Here is a 21,767-nt window from a genome sequence, read left to right on the forward strand (position 1 = left end):
ACCATACAGGTTCTGGAAATGGCTCCAGGAAAAATCAAAAACAATTCCGAGGAAGAGAGGAGAAGATCCACCTTTTGACCTAACTGAATGTCTGACGGCAGTCTTCAACGATATCGAAACACATGGAGTCGTGAAGGACTCAGGCTTCTCGGAAGGCCTACTGCATCCGCTGTATAAGAAAAACGACAGGAGAGAAATCGCAAACTACAGACCTATAACCCTACTAAACGGGCACTACAAGACCTTCACTAAGGCCCTGGCGCTTAAAATAGCCCGCTCAGTACCATCAATAATACATGAGAATCAAGCCGGTTTCGTACCTGGTAGAAGTATTACCGACCAAATACGCCTCACGCAAATGGTTATGGAGTACGCGGAGGTGGAAGAGGAAAACGGCGTCATAGTAGCGCTAGACCAAGAAAAGGCGTATGATAAGATCTCGCATGATTACATGTGGAAAGTCTTAGATAAATTCGACTTACCGGACAACTTCACGAACACAGTAAAAGCCTTGTATAACGGCGCAGAAACATCTGTAATGATAAATGGCGAGATCAGCTCAAAGTTCAATATAACAAGGGGAGTGCGCCAAGGTGACCCCCTATCATGCTTACTATTTGACCTAGCCATTGAACCCTTAGCCGAAATGCTACGGAAATCAGAACTTACCGGTTTTAAAGCCAAGGACATGGCTTACCGCATTGTAGTAACTATGTTTGCTGATGATACAACCGTATACCTATCGGAAAAAGACAGCTTTAAGACCCTAAATGATATCTTATCCTGCTGGTGCAAAGCGTCAGGAGCACGTTTAAACTCATCTAAAACGGAAATCATACCAATCGGCTCACGAGAATATCGTGATAATGTGATATCCTCGAGAAAAATAAGCCCTACACAAGACCCGCTGCCTCCTAGTATCAATATCGCGGGAGGAAGGAAAAGCCATAAGAACTCTTGGGGTTGGCAATGGCATAGAAGAACAAGCCATATGGTCCCCGATCCTAGAAAAAATAGAAAAAGCCCTACAACGCTGGGAAAAATGGCATCCCTCCATAGAAGGACGCAAAATCATCGTCGAAAGAACGATTGGAAGTATGACCCAATACTTAGCTACCGCACAAGGCATGCCAAAAGAGGTGGAAGACATCCTCTCAGCCAAGTCAAGTAAGTTTGTCTGGGACAATGAAGGAAAGAACACAGTAAGCATGGAGACGCTATGTGCTCCTATAGCGAAAGGAGGAAAGAATGTACTTCACCTCAAGAGCCATAATGAAGCCATCAAGCTCAAATGGCTGAAATGCCTACTCGCCCCAATAGAAACAAGACCTCAGTGGGCATTCTTCGCGAATGCCATTCTAGCGAAAGCAGCACTAAACTCACCCATAGTTAAACATAGCGCCAAGATCAACCCATTCCTCCAGACTTGGTCCCCGTCCCAAAAGAGGCTACCCTCCCACCTCCGTCGAATCATCCAAACCGCAAAGAAATACGGCACCCGTTGGGAGGCCATCACCATCAATCCTTCCATCGCAAGGGAACTACCAGTGTGGTTTCACATTGGCGCTTCGGCGGACCTAAATAAGTTGAACAACCACCTATACGCGGCATGCTTAAGAGACAATCATCTCGCCACCTCCGTGGGCCATATTGAAGCAATAGCTAACAGGAACTCACCGCTCCATAGACAAAATAAAAACTGCACGTGTAACCACTGCGCACAAGACCGAACAGAGTCGAGGTGTGAAAAACCCTACAAATGCACTAAATTAGCACAAAGTATCCTCCGGTGCATCTTACCAAAGTGGCATCCACTGACGAGCTCCCCGTCCTACTCGCTCAACATAGCACCTGAGCAAATCACTGACGAAACAGATGAAAACGACCAAAACACAATGGTATTTGACCCTACTTACCCATCCCCAGACTCGCTGTCCTCCGGGTTCAGAGTCTTTGTGTCTTCTAACACGCCGTGCAACACACCAGCAAGCCAAGCACCTAAACCACCCGGTGAACAACCACAACTGTCCATTATAACCATCGCCGATACTCACAAAGTGGATAAGGATGGCTTCCACATCTCAGGAGGCGGAGCATGGTTTGGGACGAACGATCCTCGCAATAAGTCCATCAAAGTGCCGGAGCACCTCGCAGCACCTGGCGCCGGAGAAATAGTTGCCATACTCTCAGTAATATCAACTCTTCCCATTAACGTTTCCTTACAACTAATGATCAAATTATCCGTCCTCCGGAAAAGCCTCACCACTAACCTCGCGAACCTCGAGGACATTGACTGGTTGGACCACCCCAACAAGACACTGATGAAATCTTTAGTTGCCAAACTAAGAAAACGATGCGCACTTACCACGCTGACGGACGTTGGCAAATCGACAGATAAAGCAAGCTACAAACACGCTATTGATCTAGCGAAAAACGGCATGATCAAGGATAAGCACGACGATATCATGATTAAGGTCGACGCACCAGATGAACTATTCGGAGTAAAACTGTGCATAGGCACCCAACGCCTCTTCTTTAAGAACATTAGGAACATACAGAGCAAAAGCAAGCAAAGGAGAGAAACTAACATGAATATGGCAAGAACTCTGCACGCAGTCGGCGAAGTAAACGATACAACCCCTATAAGCGATCAAGTCTGGCTATCCATTAGAAACAAGGACATCCCTAAAAACATACGAGGTTTCCTTTGGAAAAGCCTACACGGCGCCTACAAGATAGGACAATTCTGGGATAAAATACCTCAGTTTGAACATATAGGACAATGTGGACTTTGCCGCATACCTGAATCAATGGAGCATATTCTCCTAGATTGCGGCAAATCGTTAGCATCAAGAGTAATCTGGAAAGCAGCCAAAGACCTATGGCTTAAGCGAGAAACCAGTTGGCCAGAAATAAGCTTCGGCACAATACTAGGGTGTAACTTGATGACCCTTCGCAACTCAGACAGTAAAACGAAAGTAGGAGCCACCAGGTTGTTCAAAATCTTGATCCTTGAATCAGCCCATCTCATTTATTAAGCGCATGCTTGATTTTGTACGTGTTGACGAGTAAGTTCAGAGATGCCAGCAGGAAAATCAAAAGGAGACGCACTTCTGTGCACCAGGGAATGCTGGCTTACACGGAATTTGACGGTAACGACAACTTACTCTGATTCGAGCCTGCTGCGTTTCGAAAGCTTTGATGTTGCTGCTGATGGACTGAGAGGGGAAGTTCAAAAAGGTTTGCTATGTCTTGTAGTAACACGTCAGATATAAATATTACGAAAGAGTAGACCATAAGACTTACCCACTTAGTTTGAGCTGACCGTCACGAACACCGCGCTGAGAATATGTTCCGACCCAGTAGTGCGACTGGTCGTCTTGTTATTCAATAAAGGAGAACTCGATTTCAAGCGTTAGTTCCAATAGGTTAGGACAGTGCTTGAGGAAGCATAAGAGCCCGATTGGGGACATCGACGAAGGGAGAGGAGTTTCCAGAAATTTGTTCAGCACGATATTTGGCCATGCCTGTGCCATTTCTGAGGCGGCAACATCGTCCAAAGAGATCTCACACCCTATATCAAGATGTACGTGCGTCGATCGGTTGAGTGACAGAAGCGGGTGGAGGTCTTCCAGCTTTAAAACAGAGAATAAGTCATGTGAAGGACGTTCTGCAACCATAATTTGGAGGCGGCGAAGCGAGTAGTGACTGACGGAAGTGGAGAGGCAACAAAATAATTGTGCCAAGACAGATGCTCCTGTACGGTCATCGCTGAAGATAGAGAGGTTCGTAAGCTTGTTCCGCATTCTGCTCACGAGGTCGGTCAACAGCGGATGGGATATCTTGTGCATGCATGTCAAGTACTCGAAGCTGCTCAAATAAAAGCTCGTTCTGGAATTGGACATTTGGTTGGAGAGCAAGTTTAAGCTCTAGTAAAGATGGCAGACGTGATAGATGGTTCAGAACCTCGGCATCGAGGTTTCCACAGTGAATTGTAGTGAGATGATGCAGATGGCAAAATTTTTCAGAAACGGAGTGGCGAAGATGACTTGATAGGGCCACTGAATGCACGGTCAATTTTCGCAAAGAGGGGCACGTAGGAGCAATGATCGAGGAGATGAACTGTAGCAGGTCAGCCACTGGTGAGATGGCCCAGACTTCAAGGAATAAGGACGTGAGAGACTCACTGGCAGTGGTCATGATTCGACGGATCAGCCTCAAGTCTCTCTCGTCATAGATAATCCACTCGAGGGGCGTGAGATTTGGCAGGAGCGGCTGAGTGGCATCCATTATGGAGGCGAGACAAGCGAGTAATATAATTCATCGTCAATATCAACCATCAATTTTTTTCCGCGGCGGACGTCCTGGGTGGCAAGACTGAGGTGACGGATGCGTAAAGCATACCTGCGGAATATATCATTCCAGTCATCTTTGGTCAAGTGCCTATGAAGTTTCTGACAAATTTCACGAGCAAACGACGTCAGCAATTGAAACAAAGCGATCAGAAGATCCTCTTACTAAACTTTGAACAGATACAACCTGACTCAGACAAATCATGAGGCATGCACTGGATCGCTCTTGCGATAGTGCCAAATTGTTGCCAGAGGATATCTAAAGCTATATGATGAAAAGCACTTCAAGTCCTTGCGAGTGAGTGGGTCACCGTAAGACTAACTCGAATGTCACATACGGTGAAAGAGAGTACTAACCAAGTATGTTCAAACCGCGGTGAGGTACTCCAAAAATAGTGAGCAAGCTGAAAGTAACATTCAAGTACTTCTGGTAGGTTCAAGACAATTTCAGCAGAAGTCGGTGCGTCGAACACAGGACGACTTGGTTGTCCGTCATGTACATGCATCGTTCCCACGTAAGGTCAAATATGCTAGCTGCTAACATCGAGTGTGCGAAATTTATAGATTGGTCATGGATCATGGCGCCTAAACGTTTGAACTTCCAACCAGCGGACTGTTAATCTTTCGTTAGCCTCAGGGTTTCTCAATGATATCACATCTCGTTTGTCTATCAACTCTAGCGCAGAAGCTGTTCGTGTTCCGGCGAGAGTGGTGCCAGAGGTGGGAGTTGATGTCGTGGCTATAGGTGGTGGCGTTGGTGCTAGCGTTGGGGACAATCAACATGCATCTGTTGCAACGTGGATTTTACTGGATGTATCGAATAGGAAAGCTTTGGGAGATGCTGTGTTCTGCAAGCGATGAGATGTACCTGTGGAGATAAGTAGCAATGGGAGCACATACAGAGCAGATATTTAACAGTTCTTCGAGATATGGTAGGAGGTGGATCAGTTTATAAAGCACGCGAGAGAACACCTCGGCAGTGAAACAACAAAGGTCGTGTTGTCAAAGGTGCTCGCTTTGATACATGCCTTATACAGTTACGCAATCCTGATACAACTCCGTGCACGTCTATACAAGGTGAGACTTTTTGAGTTCACTGGATCCTCCGCTGATATAAAAGAATCGCTAGATTTACGTGTCCCTGACTTTAGACTGAGTTGAACATAGGCTCAAAACCACATTTCACCTAGGGAACCAAATATACATCTTAAAGCACTTCTCTCCTATTTGGGATCCCGGAGGCAGAGATCAACTACGAGCTTGAAGTGACTTATCCATTTGAGTTTGAAGAGCTTGTATCCGGTCTAGTGAACAACCATTTAATGCATAAACAAGTATGAATGATTTGCATGATGGCATCACATTGTTAGAAGATTCCTCCTCTTAGTCACGGTGGCCCTCAAATGCAATCAAGGTTGAATCCGAGCAAGCAACGACATAGAGGCTTTAACCATCAATGAGCGGAATCTTAGCCTAGGAGTATATGGTGGTGCAAACTTTGGAAGAGAATGTGATTCGTTGAGTAGCTACAAAAGTTTCCCCAACATCCACCAATGTTCTGTAGAAAATAAGTGTCTAGGCCGTCTGTCATTCAATATTCCATGCGCAACCAAAAGTTGCCTTATTAGGTTGTGGATTCTGCTAATTTCCGTGGGTTCAAGTGTCGACCCTTCTATAGGTAATCTCTGCTCTCGCTCGGTATTTGCAACTCTAAGTAAGGTATGTCATTCCTAATTATCACTATGGCCTACTCGCTGATCTGACCGTTACATCCTTTCTGTTGAGGCAGGTCAACGCATATCGATGTCTTGCGAGCTACTAGCTAGAATGTTTGTCGGCCAGACTATAAGTAAAAACTTGTCTCACAGTGCACTGATCTAGGGAGTGCTCACAAACACCCTCAGCGTCAACAATGTCCTGCACGTGTTCATGATAGTTGCAGGCGCCCAATCAGTTTGCTGTGTATCCGATCACTGCTTATCTTTGTCCGCTCAGAGTCTCATCAGACTCTTCCTAATTTTATACCACCATCGCTTATCTCCGTCTGCTCAGAGCCTCATACTCTTCCAAGTTCTACTGGCCCTTGTTTTGGATGCAAATATGTGCAGTTTTGACTTCCCCATGTCAGAAGCATCAAATACCTATGGCGTCGAGGATAGGCGCGCCCATAACGACGAGCAGCCTCCCCCGGAACAGGATACCGTTGGACCCACCAAGGATTTAGAGTAAGTTCCAGCTTTCTGGAATGCGTCACTTATATAATAGCAAGACAGGGAGAAGGAAGATTGTGGATCTTCGTCGGTGAAGCTGTCATCAGCGATGTAAGCACTTTTTGCCCTGATGCTTTTAAGTTACTCAACAAAACATGACAGATTGAACGCTGGGCCTTCTCAGTCATCAGAACCTCACAAACAGGAAAGTAATTTCAATGATTCACCAGATGGTGGCTTAGCTTCGTAAGTCCCTATCAATGACGATGTCAAACAACTCAAACATAGAATTATTACAGCGAGGCGGAAAACGTTGCGGTTCAGAAGGACCAGCCAAACCTAAGTGAATTGTGAGCGAAGAATAAGCCAAACGATCGCAGATGATGACATCCTATGTGGAGCAAGTATTAGATGTCCTCCAGGATTCGGCAATTGTTTCGAAGAGTGTCAAGGACCATCGCTCTTGTTTCTGGGGGGTGTACAAAAGAGTTTAGGTGGAATACGATGTCATGTTCTTCGAGCTATGCAACGGCGACTTGATATCGTGTTGGTCTTCGTACGTTTCGCATGGCCATCTCTGACTCGTTTTGAGATTGATATTTGACTAGTCTGGTCTTTTTTCCGCTGTCAGCACATCTTTTATCGTGGCGATGGAGCCCAATCCCCCAGCGACACTACGAATCTCCTGCTCACACAACTCGAACAAATCGGACTCGGAAACCTCACTGCAGCAGGCTCTGCAGCACCAGCATCTACGTGGTCGCCACCCACGTCAATGATACGGATCTAAATCATCGCATACGCAAGCTTGTCCACGAGCTTGCTCGCTGCTTTTGGGACCGTACTAGACAAGCAGTGGCTCAGGTACCACAAGTCGAATAAATATGGCCGTGGCTCGCAGAAGGAGCGAGGAAAGCTCAGACAAGAGAAGTTCGACGGTCTCGTGATGTTTTAATACCAAAACACACATCCAGTGTTGACGAACTCACATTGCGTGGAGTTTTTCAAATAAGTCGCGCAGACTTCTACTTCACCCGCGAAGGAAAATTCGATCCTGCGAACATTTTCAACGGCAGGTTCGCAGATGTCAAATTATCGTGCCATTTGACTGCTACTCGCCACAACGACTTTGGCTTCTCTTCGGATGATTTCCTCACTATTGTCGACAACTTGCGGGCATTTGAGAAAATGATTCGACGAGAACGTGATGCTGAATTTTTAAGGACCATTCATACAGCTTCAGGTGTTGATTCCATCAGACTTGTTCACCATTTATTCACGCCGGTAAGCTACTATTCTCTCACTCTTGTCACCATCTCCATCTCAATATACCCAACACTTCATAACTAGTTGAACTCATCTGAGAACTCAGATGATCAACTCGCCGTTTATCTAGAAGATGACGACACTTCGACCGGTAAACTAAATATCCTTGTCCCAGCCATTAATGTACACTGACAATACCCACTACCTGATACTGCTACAAGTCTTTCTCCAGACTTCAAGATGTCGAACTGGCCAGTTGCAGAACGCTGCAGATCCCAACTCACAGACTTCATAAAAACGCACAATATCGATCCTCTCCCAGCATACGGCCATGACCGCAAACCGATCCCACCAGCTCAATATGAGAGTAAATTACGTGGTGCCGTATTGGAAGTCCACTTCGCATTTTTTCACCATCACATTAGAAGTTCTAAGTGTCACATCTTTCACTCTGTTCTTCGCGAGATGATCGTGTTACGACCGCCGTCAAACATGTCTTCTAGTCCACTGAAACAACGCAAACTTGGTGCTGGCCCTTCATCTGACATGCCTTTCAAAGGAAAGAAACGAGCTCACACAGGTAATCTACGTATGATATGGTAAACAATGTGGGAGGCTCCTATGATGAATGTGAGAATTCCGCCAGACAATCTCCTAGATCCACAACATCTCCAGCATCCACAAGAGACAGAGAATCTATGAAGACTTTGTACAGATCTTTTTTGAGAATGCCGAGATGACTGATAATTGTCTGGATGATCGCCTGAGCTCTACTGCGACTGGATGATTGAATTGCTTTGGGTTGCTTTTTCTGATGGCTCTTTGATGCCGAGCCCTGAGCTACATACTGGCTGGGTGATAAAACCATGATGCAAAGTGCCAACAAAGGTCGGGTGCGCAACTCTGATAACACAGACGGGTCAACGTGAATGCACCACAGGTCTTTTGCTCAAATGTACTTACTAGCAATTTCCTCTTGGGGTAACCTAGGAAGCATGGCGGCCATTCGCCAAAGAGTCTCATCTGTATGTTCATGGTCCTGGTTTGTGAAAAGCATGCCGTTGAGGCGATCTAGGGCTCTAGACACTAGTGTCTCATGAAGCGCATCCCACAGGAAGAAATGACCTCCAAGTGTTAAACTTGGGATTGGGGTGTAAACCATGTGAAACATGCTAGGCGGCTGGATTCTGAAAAGATAGCTGTGAGAAGAAAATATTGGGGTGGACATCTTGGTGGAAACACTTACAACATATCTCCAGGTGCAATAGTCACTGTTTCGGCCTCGAATTTTGTCATATCATGGTCGCCGCATAGAGATATAGCATCCCGAGCCAATTCTTCAAGATTGTCCCCATTCACATGTCGCAAGAGTACCCACATTTTGAGACCGATCTTTCCAGTTACAAATGTGTTTTGGCCTTCTGAGTCATGGTGTGGGGGTGTCACTACTGCGCCTTGGTGTATGAGGCAAAACCTCAGCCCACAGAAGTTATCGGGGTGAACAAATTTGTTCAGCAAGGGACAGTCCTTCGTGGTCCGGTTCCAGGCTGTTTGACCGTCATCTAGTGAACTGAATGCTGATAAGCAGGGATTATGGACTGTGGTGAAACTTACGCCAGATCAGGAGGCAAGCCTTCATATACATTGCAATCCAGGATGCATCGTATCTCATCTGGGTTGTTGATACCCGAGATCAAATCATTCACTGTGCCTTCCACATGAGGACGATGAGATTCTTTGGCACGCAGCTCCATATCTAGCAAATAATGTGTTAGTGTTTCAGTATGAATGCAAGAGTCAGTCAGGACAAGTACCATGCATATCCACCACTGTGGTGGAATATATACCGTAGCGTTTCAGAAAGTCAAAGGTTATGTTGGGGGGGCCAGGCTTTGCTGCAGCGCGAACAACCACAGCCTTTCCATCCCGGAGACTGTTCCGTATTTCTGATAGCAGAACGTCCTCTGGCATGGCTGAGTTTAGATGTGTCACCAATGTAGAACCAGGTTTAGAAGCAGGAAGTGCGGCCATTTTTCTGACAAGTTGCTCATCATTGACCAATACGTTTCGTCCATCGCGTATCAGAGTAGGAAGTACTGTAATGTGACCATCAGCCCACTTCACAGTCTCTGCTTCCCGGGGAACCTGTGTTCCCAGCATACAGGAGGCCAGATCATGTCGTGCATCATCTAGTGGGGCCATTGACTGTTCCGGAACACGCATGGAATCATTAGGTGATGTAGAATTATTGGAAGAACCTGGGGTGAATTGGTGGGAAGAAGAAATTTCTGGTAGAAATCCATGGCCCTCTGACGAGTTTCCCCCTGTAAGTTGTGGCTCTACCTGTTTGCTTGTCTGCCGCAATCTTCGCCTGCTGGCGGCTTGGGCGTCTCTCCGCCTTTTTTTAGCCTCGGGTGAGAGTTTGGCCTCATATCTTTGGTTGTACTCTTTTTTCTTTTCAGGGAGGATACGCGGCATTCTAAGCAATGTGGTGAGCCTGTTGTTGTAGACTCCAGATGCTGCGCAGATAAATTACCCTGCAGCATCAGAAATGAGTTCACATATAAGTTACAATCAGATAAATGTGGGATTCACTCTGAAATATTCAGTGACTATTTTTTTTCTGATTTATACGGCAAAGTCGGAAACAGGGAAATCCTAGGACAGAGGTGGCAACAGAAAAAGGCAACAGAAAAAAAGGCGACAGAAGCTGATACAGAAATTGGGACCAAAGTGGCGACAAAAGAGAAGCGGAGACCGAAATTGGAAAGCGGTGACAGAAACGGCAACTGAATTGGGATAGAAGTGCGGAAAGATATTTCATGCCGATTAGTGTTCTGCGAAAAACTCCCTGCCGAGTTTGGACATTTTGTAGTGAATTGTGACAAATTGTGTAACCGAGGCCAACTGCGTAGAAGGCTACCTGGTGTTCCGGCCACTAACACTCCAAGCATCGATCAACAATACACCTGGGAACCTGTGGATATCATACACACGAACTTGTCCGATACTCATACACATGGCCCAAGCTGCATTCTCTGCAGATCTCATGTTGTGTTGCTCAAGAGGATCAGCACATTCAGCTCCACACCTGCGACCTAACCCTCCTTTAAATCAGGGCATCTTGAAGCTGGAATCCAGAAAAGACGCGTCACTGGCCCCAGGCGCACTTGACCAACATCCTCTGCCCAATGTCTCACGGCGCCCACGGCGCTATGTTGCAGGAGTTGAAATTGACGATGATGACCTGAATTGCCTCCAGAATCCATCTCGTCGGATCACTGGAACTATTATGAATGCTTACGTCCGACTTGTACCTGATAAGGACAGGACATTAACCTCAGCGGGATGTATCGTTCTTAGTTCAGTTGTCCCCAACCTGATGCGCGGCGAAACTTCATGCGGCAACACCCTGGAAAACATTGTCTCAGTGGTAAGTGCATCTGTCAAAGTCAGGATTGTCAAACTTAAAGTCATACCCACACAACGCTCAGACGACCAAAAGTGAGATGCTGGCATCCAGGTGCTGGGCTTTTCCACTGTGTGGAGGGGCTCCCCCTCATTGGGTTTTGGGTTGGGTTGACTGGTCAAGCCATGAAATGGGTGTCTTTGACAGCCTGGGCAATCATCCGCCGCCATGGGCCAAAAATGTCTGCAGAAATGTTCAATCTATAGTTTGTAGGTCATCAGCTCATGTCACTGTTTGCCTCACAGGATTTGTGTGCTGCTGCTGCTGGCTTGGAGTACTGGTTGAAACACAACAAACGCCCCGACATCAAATCTTTGAAATCTAGATTCGCAGATTGGAGTTTCAAGTACTACAGTCCGCCAGTCAATCAAACACAAACAGATAGCTGGTCTTGTGGTCTTTTTGTGATGATGGCCATGAAAGGACTCTCAGATATAGATTTTTCCCATATACGCCGCGATGGCCTGCAGGCTGTGAAATCATCTGCTCTGAAAGCCATACAGGATGTTAAGTAATTCATTCCGTCTGGGTGTGATCTGCAACTAGTGTGCTCACTTAAGGGTGCCAGGAAGATTCCAGACTCACGGATTACTAAAAAACACCACGCGATATCTGGTAAACATAACCCGATCACTGCACTACCATTAAGTTTGGTGGAATCTTTATCTCTGTCTAGAGGCACTACAGGACATCTTGGCTCCCAACCCTCCAGGAATCTGGAGGTCCAGAAAATCACAGACATAATTTTTAATGCCAAACGATTGATTATTTTTTGTGGTGCGTCAGAGTCTTAATTTTGAATGCTTGACAACCTCACCCCCACATTCTTTGCATGCTACTCGTGGTTCTCAGGTCCAGGTGTATCTGTACCTCCAGATTTCCCTGGTTCGACTCCAGATGATCAGCTTGGATTACTACGACCAGTTATTTGGCAGGTGCGTTTTCCAGGATCAATTTATTACTTTAACGTCTTAGGCATTTTAACCTCTGTAGGATCCAGCAAAATCGCAATCAGTATTTCAGATCTGGGTGCATCACCTGAATAAAAAGTCCATTGGAAATAAGTTTTATCAGGCGATACATGCTTTAGACCGACGTGGCCATCTTTTGCGGGTGTACACTCAAAATATCGATGCCATGGAAAAGACTGCAGGCATGCTGTCATATGGAGTTCCAGATACAGATCGCTTAGGCCATCCTGATTGTCCAAGATGTGTTCCATTGTTGGGACGCTTGGATCAGATGACATGCACCCTCTGCCACACTGTGGTGCCATCTTCTGCTTTTCTGGATGAACTCGCCCAGGACGGGTTTCCTGTATGTGTTAGATGCACATCTCACACCACTTCTAGACACCGGGGCATCTGGCGCCCAAATGTTGTTGTCTCTGACCAGAAGCAGCCAACCCTTGAACTGGTCCTTTCTGAAGATGAGAAACTGGTAGACGTCTTGTTGGCTGTAGGTGTCCGGCAAGACACTCATGACAACCTCAGCGGCTTTATCGCTCAGTTGTCCCAAGCAGTCCAGTCCAGAGCCAGGGATAGAAAACTTACATCTATTCTGATCAACTCAGAAGCCCCTGCTCCAGAAAGGCCAGAAATGCTGGGCCTATTTCAGGTTTGCCTGGAATTGGATCTCCAGAATTTTTTTGCCAGTATAGTGGAGGTGGCTTATCAGGAGGCTGTCATTGACTCCAATAGCAACACAATGCTGATCTCAAGGTATGCAAATGAAGATGAAGATTGCCCAGAGCGAGAATTATTTCTGTCATTGCCACCCTGGCATTTTCCCTCCCCATAAGCAGGTGGACACACCAAGATTAGTAATGTTCTGAAGGTGAGGGATTTGTCCTCCGTCGAAGCCAGGCAGACACTGATTGTTTTTATCACAGTATATACGCCAATGTATGGTAGTGAATTAATCCCAGTTGCGGGATTTGTTTGGCAGTTCAGATTTGTAAGCCCATAGGCCCACTAGCCAGAAGCAGCATCTCAAACCCGCATCCACAAGTCTGAAATTTGCTCACAAACGTGAAATTGCAAGATGTATTCTGACAGTCTTGTTTAGCATATTAATGTTGCATTTCGCCCGCGAACACTTAACACAAAAGTCCTCACTTTGGTACATAGCGTCAAGTTTCACTCTGGAGTTTGAGGTGTATACCGTTAGGCTATATATCTGTTGTGCTTGTATGGGAGCATTGCTATAATGTATAGTGGCTTATATATATTATGTTTGCCCGCCTCACGAACCGATGAAAGCTCTCATGTACACGCACACACTTGCCGAGTGTACCAAGAACGATATCGCGCAGTCGTTTCTGGGCTGTCTCGCGACCAAAAGGGAGTGTAGTTTGTCGGAAAATGGCTGGTGATGGTGTAAAAGTTGTAGGAATTTTGGATGTTGACCGGATCTTGGACGTCGTCATAGCACAGGCGAATGATGATATTAGTGTCGACGGCGTGCAAGAACCTCTTAAAAGAGCGTGTATCATTTCGGACTGTATTTGCGGAGATTCAGAAGATCAGGCTAGACGTGACAAGGACTTGAGGACACACTTTTGAACTAGCTTTGACACGCATCTGCTTTGCAATGCAACGTAGTTCGTCGACTCTGAGGCACTCGAGGAGGGTAGGAAGGTCCATTTGAGACTCATCCTCTGCTAGAATGACTCCGAGTTCTGGGAGTGTTTCGACGTGGTTCATAAGTTTGGTGTCAGCCATAGGGAGGTCTTCGAGTTTTATAGAAGAGGGACCAGCAAGAGCATTTGCAGCAGAGAGTGTTGCATCTAAATGTATTGGGTCTTCCTCGGTCTTGATAATAAGAGGTGTAAGTGGTGTGGCTTGATACAAGTGCGGTGCAAGTATTTCCTGAGGTTGCAGAATGCGTGAAGGCAGGGAACGTGGTGCATCTGTGAGGTCTATTATGTCCCTCTCCTCTACGCTCATCTTGACGGCCTCTTCATCTATAGTGTCTACTTTGACTTGACCTGGTACAAAGCATATCTCGTTGATAGCTTGGATAAGGCCTTCCTTGCTACCTATTTCAGCTTCATATTTGAGGGAGTCTAGACGGTGCCATGCATTGAATTTTCGCAAAAGAAGCTTCGCCATAAGAAACTTTGCATTTGCTATTGATCACTGAGTTTAGCTCATGAGGTTATGGAAAGTAAACATACGCGAAAAATCTGTCATATCTCTGGAAGTGATCAAGTTCTGGAAGGTCATATAAATGTGCCTCGGTCTCTATCAAAGTCCCGAGCATATCTGAGTATGCGTGTATTTAACATGCTTAAAAATGAAATCTTGATACATGACACACCTTGAAAAAGTCGGACATATACATTGATCTTCTTGTCAGATGCGTCTCCTGTCTCCCGATCGTGGTTCAAGTTGCAGAGCTCTCCCAGGTGCTCACCTTCACATATTTTGGTTTCGTAGGAGTATTCGCCTTTGATTTCGCCCCCAGAGAATATGAGTGTACTAACTGAGTCCGCTTTTGGTGAACTTGGGCTCATTGTCGGGCTGAAACGTTGATGCATGATTGAGGCGGGTTTGCCTCATAGACGGGCTGGTCACCAGTCTATGTTCAAATCTACAGTTGCCTCATAGACGGACTGGTCACGAGTCTAACCATGTGTCCGATTCAAGTATTTTTGGCCCACCAAGCGCTAGTGTTCCTTTCCCCCCATAACTGGCCCGGTGCTACACAGCGGCTGCTGTAGTTTCAGTTCGTATCATCAGTGAACGGATGAACATATTAAAATATCATATTAGACCATATATTGATAACAATTACAGCAACGACCGCAATCATGGCGGTGGGTATTAGTACACATGCATATTTGACCTTACGTGGGAACGATGCATGTACATGACGGACAACCAAGTCGTCCTGTGTTCGACGCACCGACTTCTGCTGAAATTGTCTTGAACCTACCAGAAGTACTTGAATGTTACTTTCAGCTTGCTCACTATTTTTGGAGTACCTCACCGCGGTTTGAACATACTTGGTTAGTACTCTCTTTCACCGTATGTGACATTCGAGTTAGTCTTACGGTGACCCACTCACTCGCAAGGACTTGAAGTGCTTTTCATCATATAGCTTTAGATATCCTCTGGCAACAATTTGGCACTATCGCAAGAGCGATCCAGTGCATGCCTCATGATTTGTCTGAGTCAGGTTGTATCTGTTCAAAGTTTAGTAAGAGGATCTTCTGATCGCTTTGTTTCAATTGCTGACGTCGTTTGCTCGTGAAATTTGTCAGAAACTTCATAGGCACTTGACCAAAGATGACTGGAATGATATATTCCGCAGGTATGCTTTACGCATCCGTCACCTCAGTCTTGCCACCCAGGACGTCCGCCGCGGAAAAAAATTGATGGTTGATATTGACGATGAATTATATTACTCGCTTGTCTCGCCTCCATAATGGATGCCACTCAGCCGCTCCTGCCAAATCTCACGCCCCTCGAGTGGATTATCTATGACGAGAGAGACTTGAGGCTGATCCGTCGAATCATGACCACTGCCAGTGAGTCTCTCACGTCCTTATTCCTTGAAGTCTGGGCCATCTCACCAGTGGCTGACCTGCTACAGTTCATCTCCTCGATCATTGCTCCTACGTGCCCCTCTTTGCGAAAATTGACCGTGCATTCAGTGGCCCTATCAAGTCATCTTCGCCACTCCGTTTCTGAAAAATTTTGCCATCTGCATCATCTCACTACAATTCACTGTGGAAACCTCGATGCCGAGGTTCTGAACCATCTATCACGTCTGCCATCTTTACTAGAGCTTAAACTTGCTCTCCAACCAAATGTCCAATTCCAGAACGAGCTTTTATTTGAGCAGCTTCGAGTACTTGACATGCATGCACAAGATATCCCATCCGCTGTTGACCGACCTCGTGAGCAGAATGCGGAACAAGCTTACGAACCTCTCTATCTTCAGCGATGACCGTACAGGAGCATCTGTCTTGGCACAATTATTTTGTTGCCTCTCCACTTCCGTCAGTCACTACTCGCTTCGCCGCCTCCAAATTATGGTTGCAGAACGTCCTTCACATGACTTATTCTCTGTTTTAAAGCTGGAAGACCTCCACCCGCTTCTGTCACTCAACCGATCGACGCACGTACATCTTGATATAGGGTGTGAGATCTCTTTGGACGATGTTGCCGCCTCAGAAATGGCACAGGCATGGCCAAATATCGTGCTGAACAAATTTCTGGAAACTCCTCTCCCTTCGTCGATGTCCCCAATCGGGCTCTTATGCTTCCTCAAGCACTGTCCTAACCTATTGGAACTAACGCTTGAAATCGAGTTCTCCTTTATTGAATAACAAGACGACCAGTCGCACTACTGGGTCGGAACATATTCTCAGCGCGGTGTTCGTGACGGTCAGCTCAAACTAAGTGGGTAAGTCTTATGGTCTACTCTTTCGTAATATTTATATCTGACGTGTTACTACAAGACATAGCAAACCTTTTTGAACTTCCCCTCTCAGTCCATCAGCAGCAACATCAAAGCTTTCGAAACGCAGCAGGCTCGAATCAGAGTAAGTTGTCGTTACCGTCAAATTCCGTGTAAGCCAGCATTCCCTGGTGCACAGAAGTGCGTCTCCTTTTGATTTTCCTGCTGGCATCTCTGAACTTACTCGTCAACACGTACAAAATCAAGCATGCGCTTAATGCATGCGTTAAGCCCCTGATATTACCACACCATGAGATGCAGCTGAAAGCATGATATATCTTTGCAATCAAGGTTCGAGTTTCATCTTTATTTTTATCTTTCCATTACTGATTCCTCTTCTCCAAGTTTTCTTCAGCATGGGCCCATGGTTCAAGGTAGCTGGCTTGAATAGCAATGACTTCATACCAGTAGGTGAGAACCCAGCATGGAAGTCGTGCTTCAATGGCACCCATAAGATGGGGACACTTCAAAGATTGTGCCCCTTCGTGTAATGAGTGGATGCTCGACTCGATAAGCATCTGAAGTGTTTTGGGGGGGGGGAGGAATAGGCATGTCATGTATGTCTCTTGCGTCATGGACTGATGGTTGATCTGAGCAGAAAAAGTCCTCTGGGTTGAATGTGTTTTTTACTGTTGCGATTGTAGGAAACTTGAAGGCTAAGAATTGGAGGACCAAAAGTTGTCTATCAGGTAGAAGTTGTGACAGGACTCCTTCGGGAGGTTCAAAGGATGGGTGCAAATAGCGAGGAGACTTTGTTCTACTCATGTTGAATGTGCCCAAGTAATGAACAGCACAGACTGTCCACTCATTTGTTTTCAAATGTCGAAATTTCAGCCATGTCACACGTCACAGTCACATGGAGGTGGCGAATTGAATGAAATGGTGCAGTCATATTGTGACTGTCACCCACAGGTCTGAAAGGGTTTGCAGACTTCTCACATTGTACGTACGTCCAATATCACAACTTGCACCTTGGCAGATCGTAAGCATTTGATTTTGTATATAGTGTCAGGCTGAAATGCAGACTAGCATGTCCATAGATCTTACATAATGATAAAAACAATTCTGGTCGTACCGGACCCAGGGCGGAAGAAGACTTGGCTGCAACTGCAAGAACATACCTATACCGATTGGGTCCTGACCTCTCTACCTCACCAGGAGGTTGAGTACCTATTGGGTATCACGGACCTTGATGGTCTGATCTTTGTGGCTACATCCCAGCGGCTGAGTAGCAAAGAGGTTCCTAAAGGACACAGGGTGGTGCATATCAATGAAGTGGTAAGCTGTAGCAGTATTCATGACAGGCATTGTGAGCCTGACCTAAATTCTAATCTGTAGTTGTTGATGTGGCACACGATTGATACATCGACTAAGAACTGCCTGCAGGCACGCTACATGAATTTCAGAACTTTCAGTGAAATCATCTTTATGAGCCTGGATAGGCTCCAGAAAGCAATGGCCAACTTCGCCGCTGTATGGGGAGGTTTGGATTTGACCAAAAATCACAGGTGAATCCATCACTTATAACGGAACAGGACCGGCTGACCTCAGACCATGGTGGAAGACAGAGAGGGTCCGGTTTCTTTCCGCCGTTCTAATTCTTCTAGGATTTTGGCGTATTCAGGTTTACGGTGCACATTTGAAAAATACATGTGGGCATTGCACAGGTTGGAAGACGTGCTTCCAGTGTGGCCTGGCACCTTAGAGTGCCGGGCTGCATCCCATGATCGCAACGCCATTAGCTTGTTGGATTCCATAGCCCGGGACGTCACCAAATCTCATCGCCCCACTACACAGCTAATCACTCCAGAATCAAAGCCTGCTGCACGTGCTTGTCAACATGTGGTTGTGAAACGTGAAGCCAGCGCCTCAAGTCAGCACATCAAATATCCCTGGAATGAAGAGATGCCCGCTGACCAGGAGGGATATCAACTGTTGATGCAACCATATGTCCCAGAATGGGACCAGGTAGGCCAGTGGCGTTGTCTCTTGATCGACAGAGCCCTATTCTGTATCTTTATTCATCCTGGATCTTACACGTTGTCCCAACATCATTCCCCTGTCTCAGCGCATAGCCTGAGAGAGGACGGTTGGAGTTTGGAGGAATTGGGCCTGTAGGAGTTCGCGTCAAAAATCATTGTTTGTTGCATTGACATCATTGTTCAGGATCAGGGAAAGCAACCCAGATCAATGTCACTTCATGATTCGCGAAGGCGGCACACGGGCGGAAGTTTTCAAGGCTCATGCAGAAATACAGCAGTTCTTGGTGCTTACGCTGGAAGCCTTCATTGCTGGAGAAGAAACAAGGTTATTTCGATATGGCATCAAGGACAGGTTGCGGCAGTCATCCTTGAGAGTTTCTGCACGGCTAGATCTCTCAGTCATTACAAATCCTGAAAGCCGGAAGCTCCAGTACTTCGTAACTGGTATCTCGCGAGGCCCAGGTATGATGCTGTACGGCTCGGTCGACGCCAACACCATCCGCAGATATGCACTAGAGTTTGCGCGTCCCTTCGAATGCTGGATTGGTCCACGCGATCCACGACCCCAGACCACGGTATTGAACTGAGTACATAGGGTACATCGTCTACTTTATTTTCTATTTTACCTTTTTGCACCTCTATGGAGAACATCGCAATGCCCTGCATTCCAGGCATGTGTATTATAATATTTCGTCTGCATCGTCATCTAGACGTTCTCCCGTGTCCATAGTCGCGAAACTGCAAGGCAATTCTTTCTCTCGATAATTGTAAGCTTTATTGGAACAGTCGTGGAAGTATTGAATATTTGTAAGGATTCGGGCAATGGTTTCTGGTGCGTGCACGACAACGTCGTTGAAGGTGGTCGAGAACGAATCGGAGGAGTTTTTGATTTTTATGATATTGTGCCATGGTTTGAGAAGAGCGAGCATTGAAGCACAATATAGTTCGTAGCGCTCAATGTCGTTTGCTCGAGGAAACCATTGACCTGGAACATGTGGCATTGTCTCATGTCCTTCAGCCTGCTCAAAAGACATGAACATGGCCAATATCTTCTTTGTATGGGACATGTATTTATACTTGTTCCATCTTTTTTTGTGTATTGAAGAAGGATCCGCGTTTCAGCGCATACTATCTGTAATTACGACGTCACACTATTGTAGGTATTTAGGAAGAATTAGAGATAGCTGAATTTTTCTAATTCATCCCCTCGGTCAATATGATCATGAATTTGATCCCTGACGCAGAGAATTCCTCCATGTAGTTCAGGCCAAGAGAGAGATGGTCATCTGAGAAGCGTGACCGCATGTTGAAGAGTGAAATAATTCTAAGCCCTGTCTGCATATAATAGACTGGCCACAACAGAACACCTAAGTGTGTGTTCTGGTAGATGTATCTAGACAAGCCCTCCACAAACCACCATCGTATGGAACGCTTAAGTGGTTTGGAAACCTCAAAACAAAATTCTGTATCTGTGAATCTAGGCCACTATGAGTCCCAAAGTCTACCTGAACAATAATCTCTTGCAAAAATTGCTCAGGATCTGAGTCTGCCAAATCTCCCACTTCAGATTGGGCAGGAACCTGACAGCCGGTGTGTATGTGGGCCAATGGGGGGACCATCAAGCCCCATGAAGGATTAATGGGTAATGGCACTTGCATGGGGGTGGGTTCAGCAGTCTTCAGTTGCTGAGTGGCTGTGTCGTAAAATTGACCAGCATGGGGGGCATGATTGAACTTCCATCTCTCCCGGATACAGACATCTGAGGAGTTCAGGGTGAGGCGTGCTGGGTTTAGGGTGACATTGGGTCTAAATCTATGATAGATGCGAAGATATGACCGAGCCACACCCACATCTACTACGCGTTCCTCGAAATAAAATAACTGGAAACAACGGCGTGCTGCCTTGCCAGAGATGGATCTGGGTATCCAACCTTGGAAGTCCAACACCTGGTGTGTCAAGGGAGGCAGTTCTTGGGCCATCACGGCCAAGCCCCTTTGACCTGGCAACATTGGCTGGAAAAAGAAATCAAAATTCGTGGGTGGGATTGAGAATGCTTCCTGGTAATTATCCAGAGATAGCAAGTAGGAGGGGGATAGATGGTAGAAGGCGCCATCAGCGGCCGCAGATAAGGTCCAAGGATAGTAAACCGGAATGTTGTATTGCAGGTACAGCCCGATGTTCATTTCTCTTTTATCCCGCGTCAGGTCCAAAATGACACCCAATCCTCCTGACTGGTCTAATCTCCAAGCCTGCATAAGCTCCACATCCTGGGATGTCAAGTATCTAGCCATATCATCCGGACGATGAGCTTTCAGCCAACGGATATAACCGCTGGCAGAAAGCATGAATCTACATGCATGGTCTCTTGAATGAGGGAGGCTGAGATTAATATTGTCAATGCCATATGCATTATCAGGTCTTGGGCCCTCGGGTCGGATATGACGATATACAACACCCAGGATTTTGACCATGCCCAAAAGGTCTTCTTTGGCTCTGGCTTCATCATCCAGGGGTAAAAATGTGCTGTCAGGCATGATTTGGTGCCACCACAATCCATCCTGTTTGTGTGGTACCCATGGATGCCAATGCTTCTTCTGGGCATACCAGTCGGGATACTGAAGGCTGTCAAACGGCACAACTGGGTTTTCAGCCCTGGGACCAGTCCAACGTTCTAGTGCATTGAAGTCCAGCCTGTCCAGTGAGGCATTGGGTGAAACCCACATCAAACCGGAGAAAACGCGAGAATCTGGATGACTGGGTGCTATGTTCAGCTGAGTTTGCATTGGAGTCCTGGGTGTGGTGCGATCTATGGTAGGTATCCGTTTATACCGGGTTTCAAGTTGGCCCTGGGAACTTTGACGACTCCTAATTAATATTTTGTGACACTAGTACTCGAGCTCATTCCGTCATCCGATGCCCTGAAAAATGTTCCCAACATAGTATTAGTATGATTTCATAATATCATGAGCATCAGGTGCAATGTAGTGCAACCAACAGCTGAAACAATCCATAGCCCTGT

General features: G+C 46.3%; 9 protein-coding genes across 9 annotated transcripts; 5 read left to right on the plus strand and 4 right to left on the minus strand.

The window, feature by feature from the left end:
- Positions 1-1,208: 1,208 nt before the first annotated feature.
- F5147DRAFT_587474 (uncharacterized protein) lies at positions 1,209-3,038 on the plus strand (the record flags this gene model as incomplete). The annotated part of the gene is made up of 1 exon (XM_041431998.1): positions 1,209-3,038. The coding sequence occupies one exon, from the start codon at positions 1,209-1,211 to the stop codon at positions 3,036-3,038; it is 1,830 nt and encodes a 609-aa protein (XP_041285681.1).
- A 345-nt stretch (positions 3,039-3,383) lies between these two features.
- Positions 3,384-4,290, minus strand: F5147DRAFT_780842 (uncharacterized protein; the record flags this gene model as incomplete). The annotated part of the gene is made up of 2 exons (XM_041442525.1): positions 3,384-3,757; positions 3,816-4,290. 2 exons carry the CDS (start codon positions 4,288-4,290, stop codon positions 3,384-3,386), a joined length of 849 nt encoding a protein of 282 aa, XP_041285682.1.
- A 2,183-nt stretch (positions 4,291-6,473) lies between these two features.
- Positions 6,474-8,123, plus strand: F5147DRAFT_780843 (uncharacterized protein; the record flags this gene model as incomplete). Its single annotated transcript, XM_041442526.1, has 10 exons — positions 6,474-6,577; positions 6,626-6,673; positions 6,725-6,808; positions 6,862-6,912; positions 6,974-7,118; positions 7,194-7,333; positions 7,370-7,510; positions 7,576-7,846; positions 7,913-7,979; positions 8,050-8,123. 10 exons carry the CDS (start codon positions 6,474-6,476, stop codon positions 8,121-8,123), a joined length of 1,125 nt encoding a protein of 374 aa, XP_041285683.1.
- Positions 8,124-8,447: 324 nt separating this feature from the next.
- Positions 8,448-10,306, minus strand: F5147DRAFT_658583 (uncharacterized protein; the record flags this gene model as incomplete). The annotated part of the gene is made up of 5 exons (XM_041434464.1): positions 8,448-8,731; positions 8,792-9,015; positions 9,075-9,398; positions 9,443-9,584; positions 9,643-10,306. 5 exons carry the CDS (start codon positions 10,304-10,306, stop codon positions 8,448-8,450), a joined length of 1,638 nt encoding a protein of 545 aa, XP_041285684.1.
- Positions 10,307-12,362: 2,056 nt separating this feature from the next.
- On the plus strand, positions 12,363-13,097 carry F5147DRAFT_587463 (uncharacterized protein; the record flags this gene model as incomplete). Its single annotated transcript, XM_041431995.1, has 1 exon — positions 12,363-13,097. A coding segment is annotated over one exon (735 nt), but the record flags the coding sequence as incomplete, so codon positions are not given.
- Positions 13,098-13,245: 148 nt separating this feature from the next.
- F5147DRAFT_658585 (uncharacterized protein) lies at positions 13,246-14,838 on the minus strand (the record flags this gene model as incomplete). The annotated part of the gene is made up of 4 exons (XM_041434465.1): positions 13,246-13,308; positions 13,580-13,771; positions 13,856-14,427; positions 14,619-14,838. The coding sequence occupies 4 exons, from the start codon at positions 14,836-14,838 to the stop codon at positions 13,246-13,248; spliced, it is 1,047 nt and encodes a 348-aa protein (XP_041285686.1).
- A 717-nt stretch (positions 14,839-15,555) lies between these two features.
- Positions 15,556-16,635, plus strand: F5147DRAFT_788703 (uncharacterized protein; the record flags this gene model as incomplete). Its single annotated transcript, XM_041442996.1, has 2 exons — positions 15,556-16,203; positions 16,262-16,635. Exons 1-2 carry the CDS (start codon positions 15,729-15,731, stop codon positions 16,633-16,635), a joined length of 849 nt encoding a protein of 282 aa, XP_041285687.1. The 5' UTR covers positions 15,556-15,728.
- A 1,181-nt stretch (positions 16,636-17,816) lies between these two features.
- F5147DRAFT_780848 (uncharacterized protein) lies at positions 17,817-19,335 on the plus strand (the record flags this gene model as incomplete). The annotated part of the gene is made up of 4 exons (XM_041442527.1): positions 17,817-18,044; positions 18,105-18,274; positions 18,335-18,880; positions 18,933-19,335. 4 exons carry the CDS (start codon positions 17,817-17,819, stop codon positions 19,333-19,335), a joined length of 1,347 nt encoding a protein of 448 aa, XP_041285688.1.
- Positions 19,336-20,115: 780 nt separating this feature from the next.
- On the minus strand, positions 20,116-21,531 carry F5147DRAFT_780849 (uncharacterized protein; the record flags this gene model as incomplete). The annotated part of the gene is made up of 1 exon (XM_041442528.1): positions 20,116-21,531. One exon carries the CDS (start codon positions 21,529-21,531, stop codon positions 20,116-20,118), a length of 1,416 nt encoding a protein of 471 aa, XP_041285689.1.
- Positions 21,532-21,767: the final 236 nt, after the last annotated feature.

The sequence above is a fragment of the Suillus discolor genome, assembly GCF_016758755.1.
Source record: "Suillus discolor strain FC423 chromosome Unknown F5147scaffold_117, whole genome shotgun sequence".
NCBI classification, from domain to species: Eukaryota; Fungi; Basidiomycota; class Agaricomycetes; order Boletales; family Suillaceae; genus Suillus; species Suillus discolor.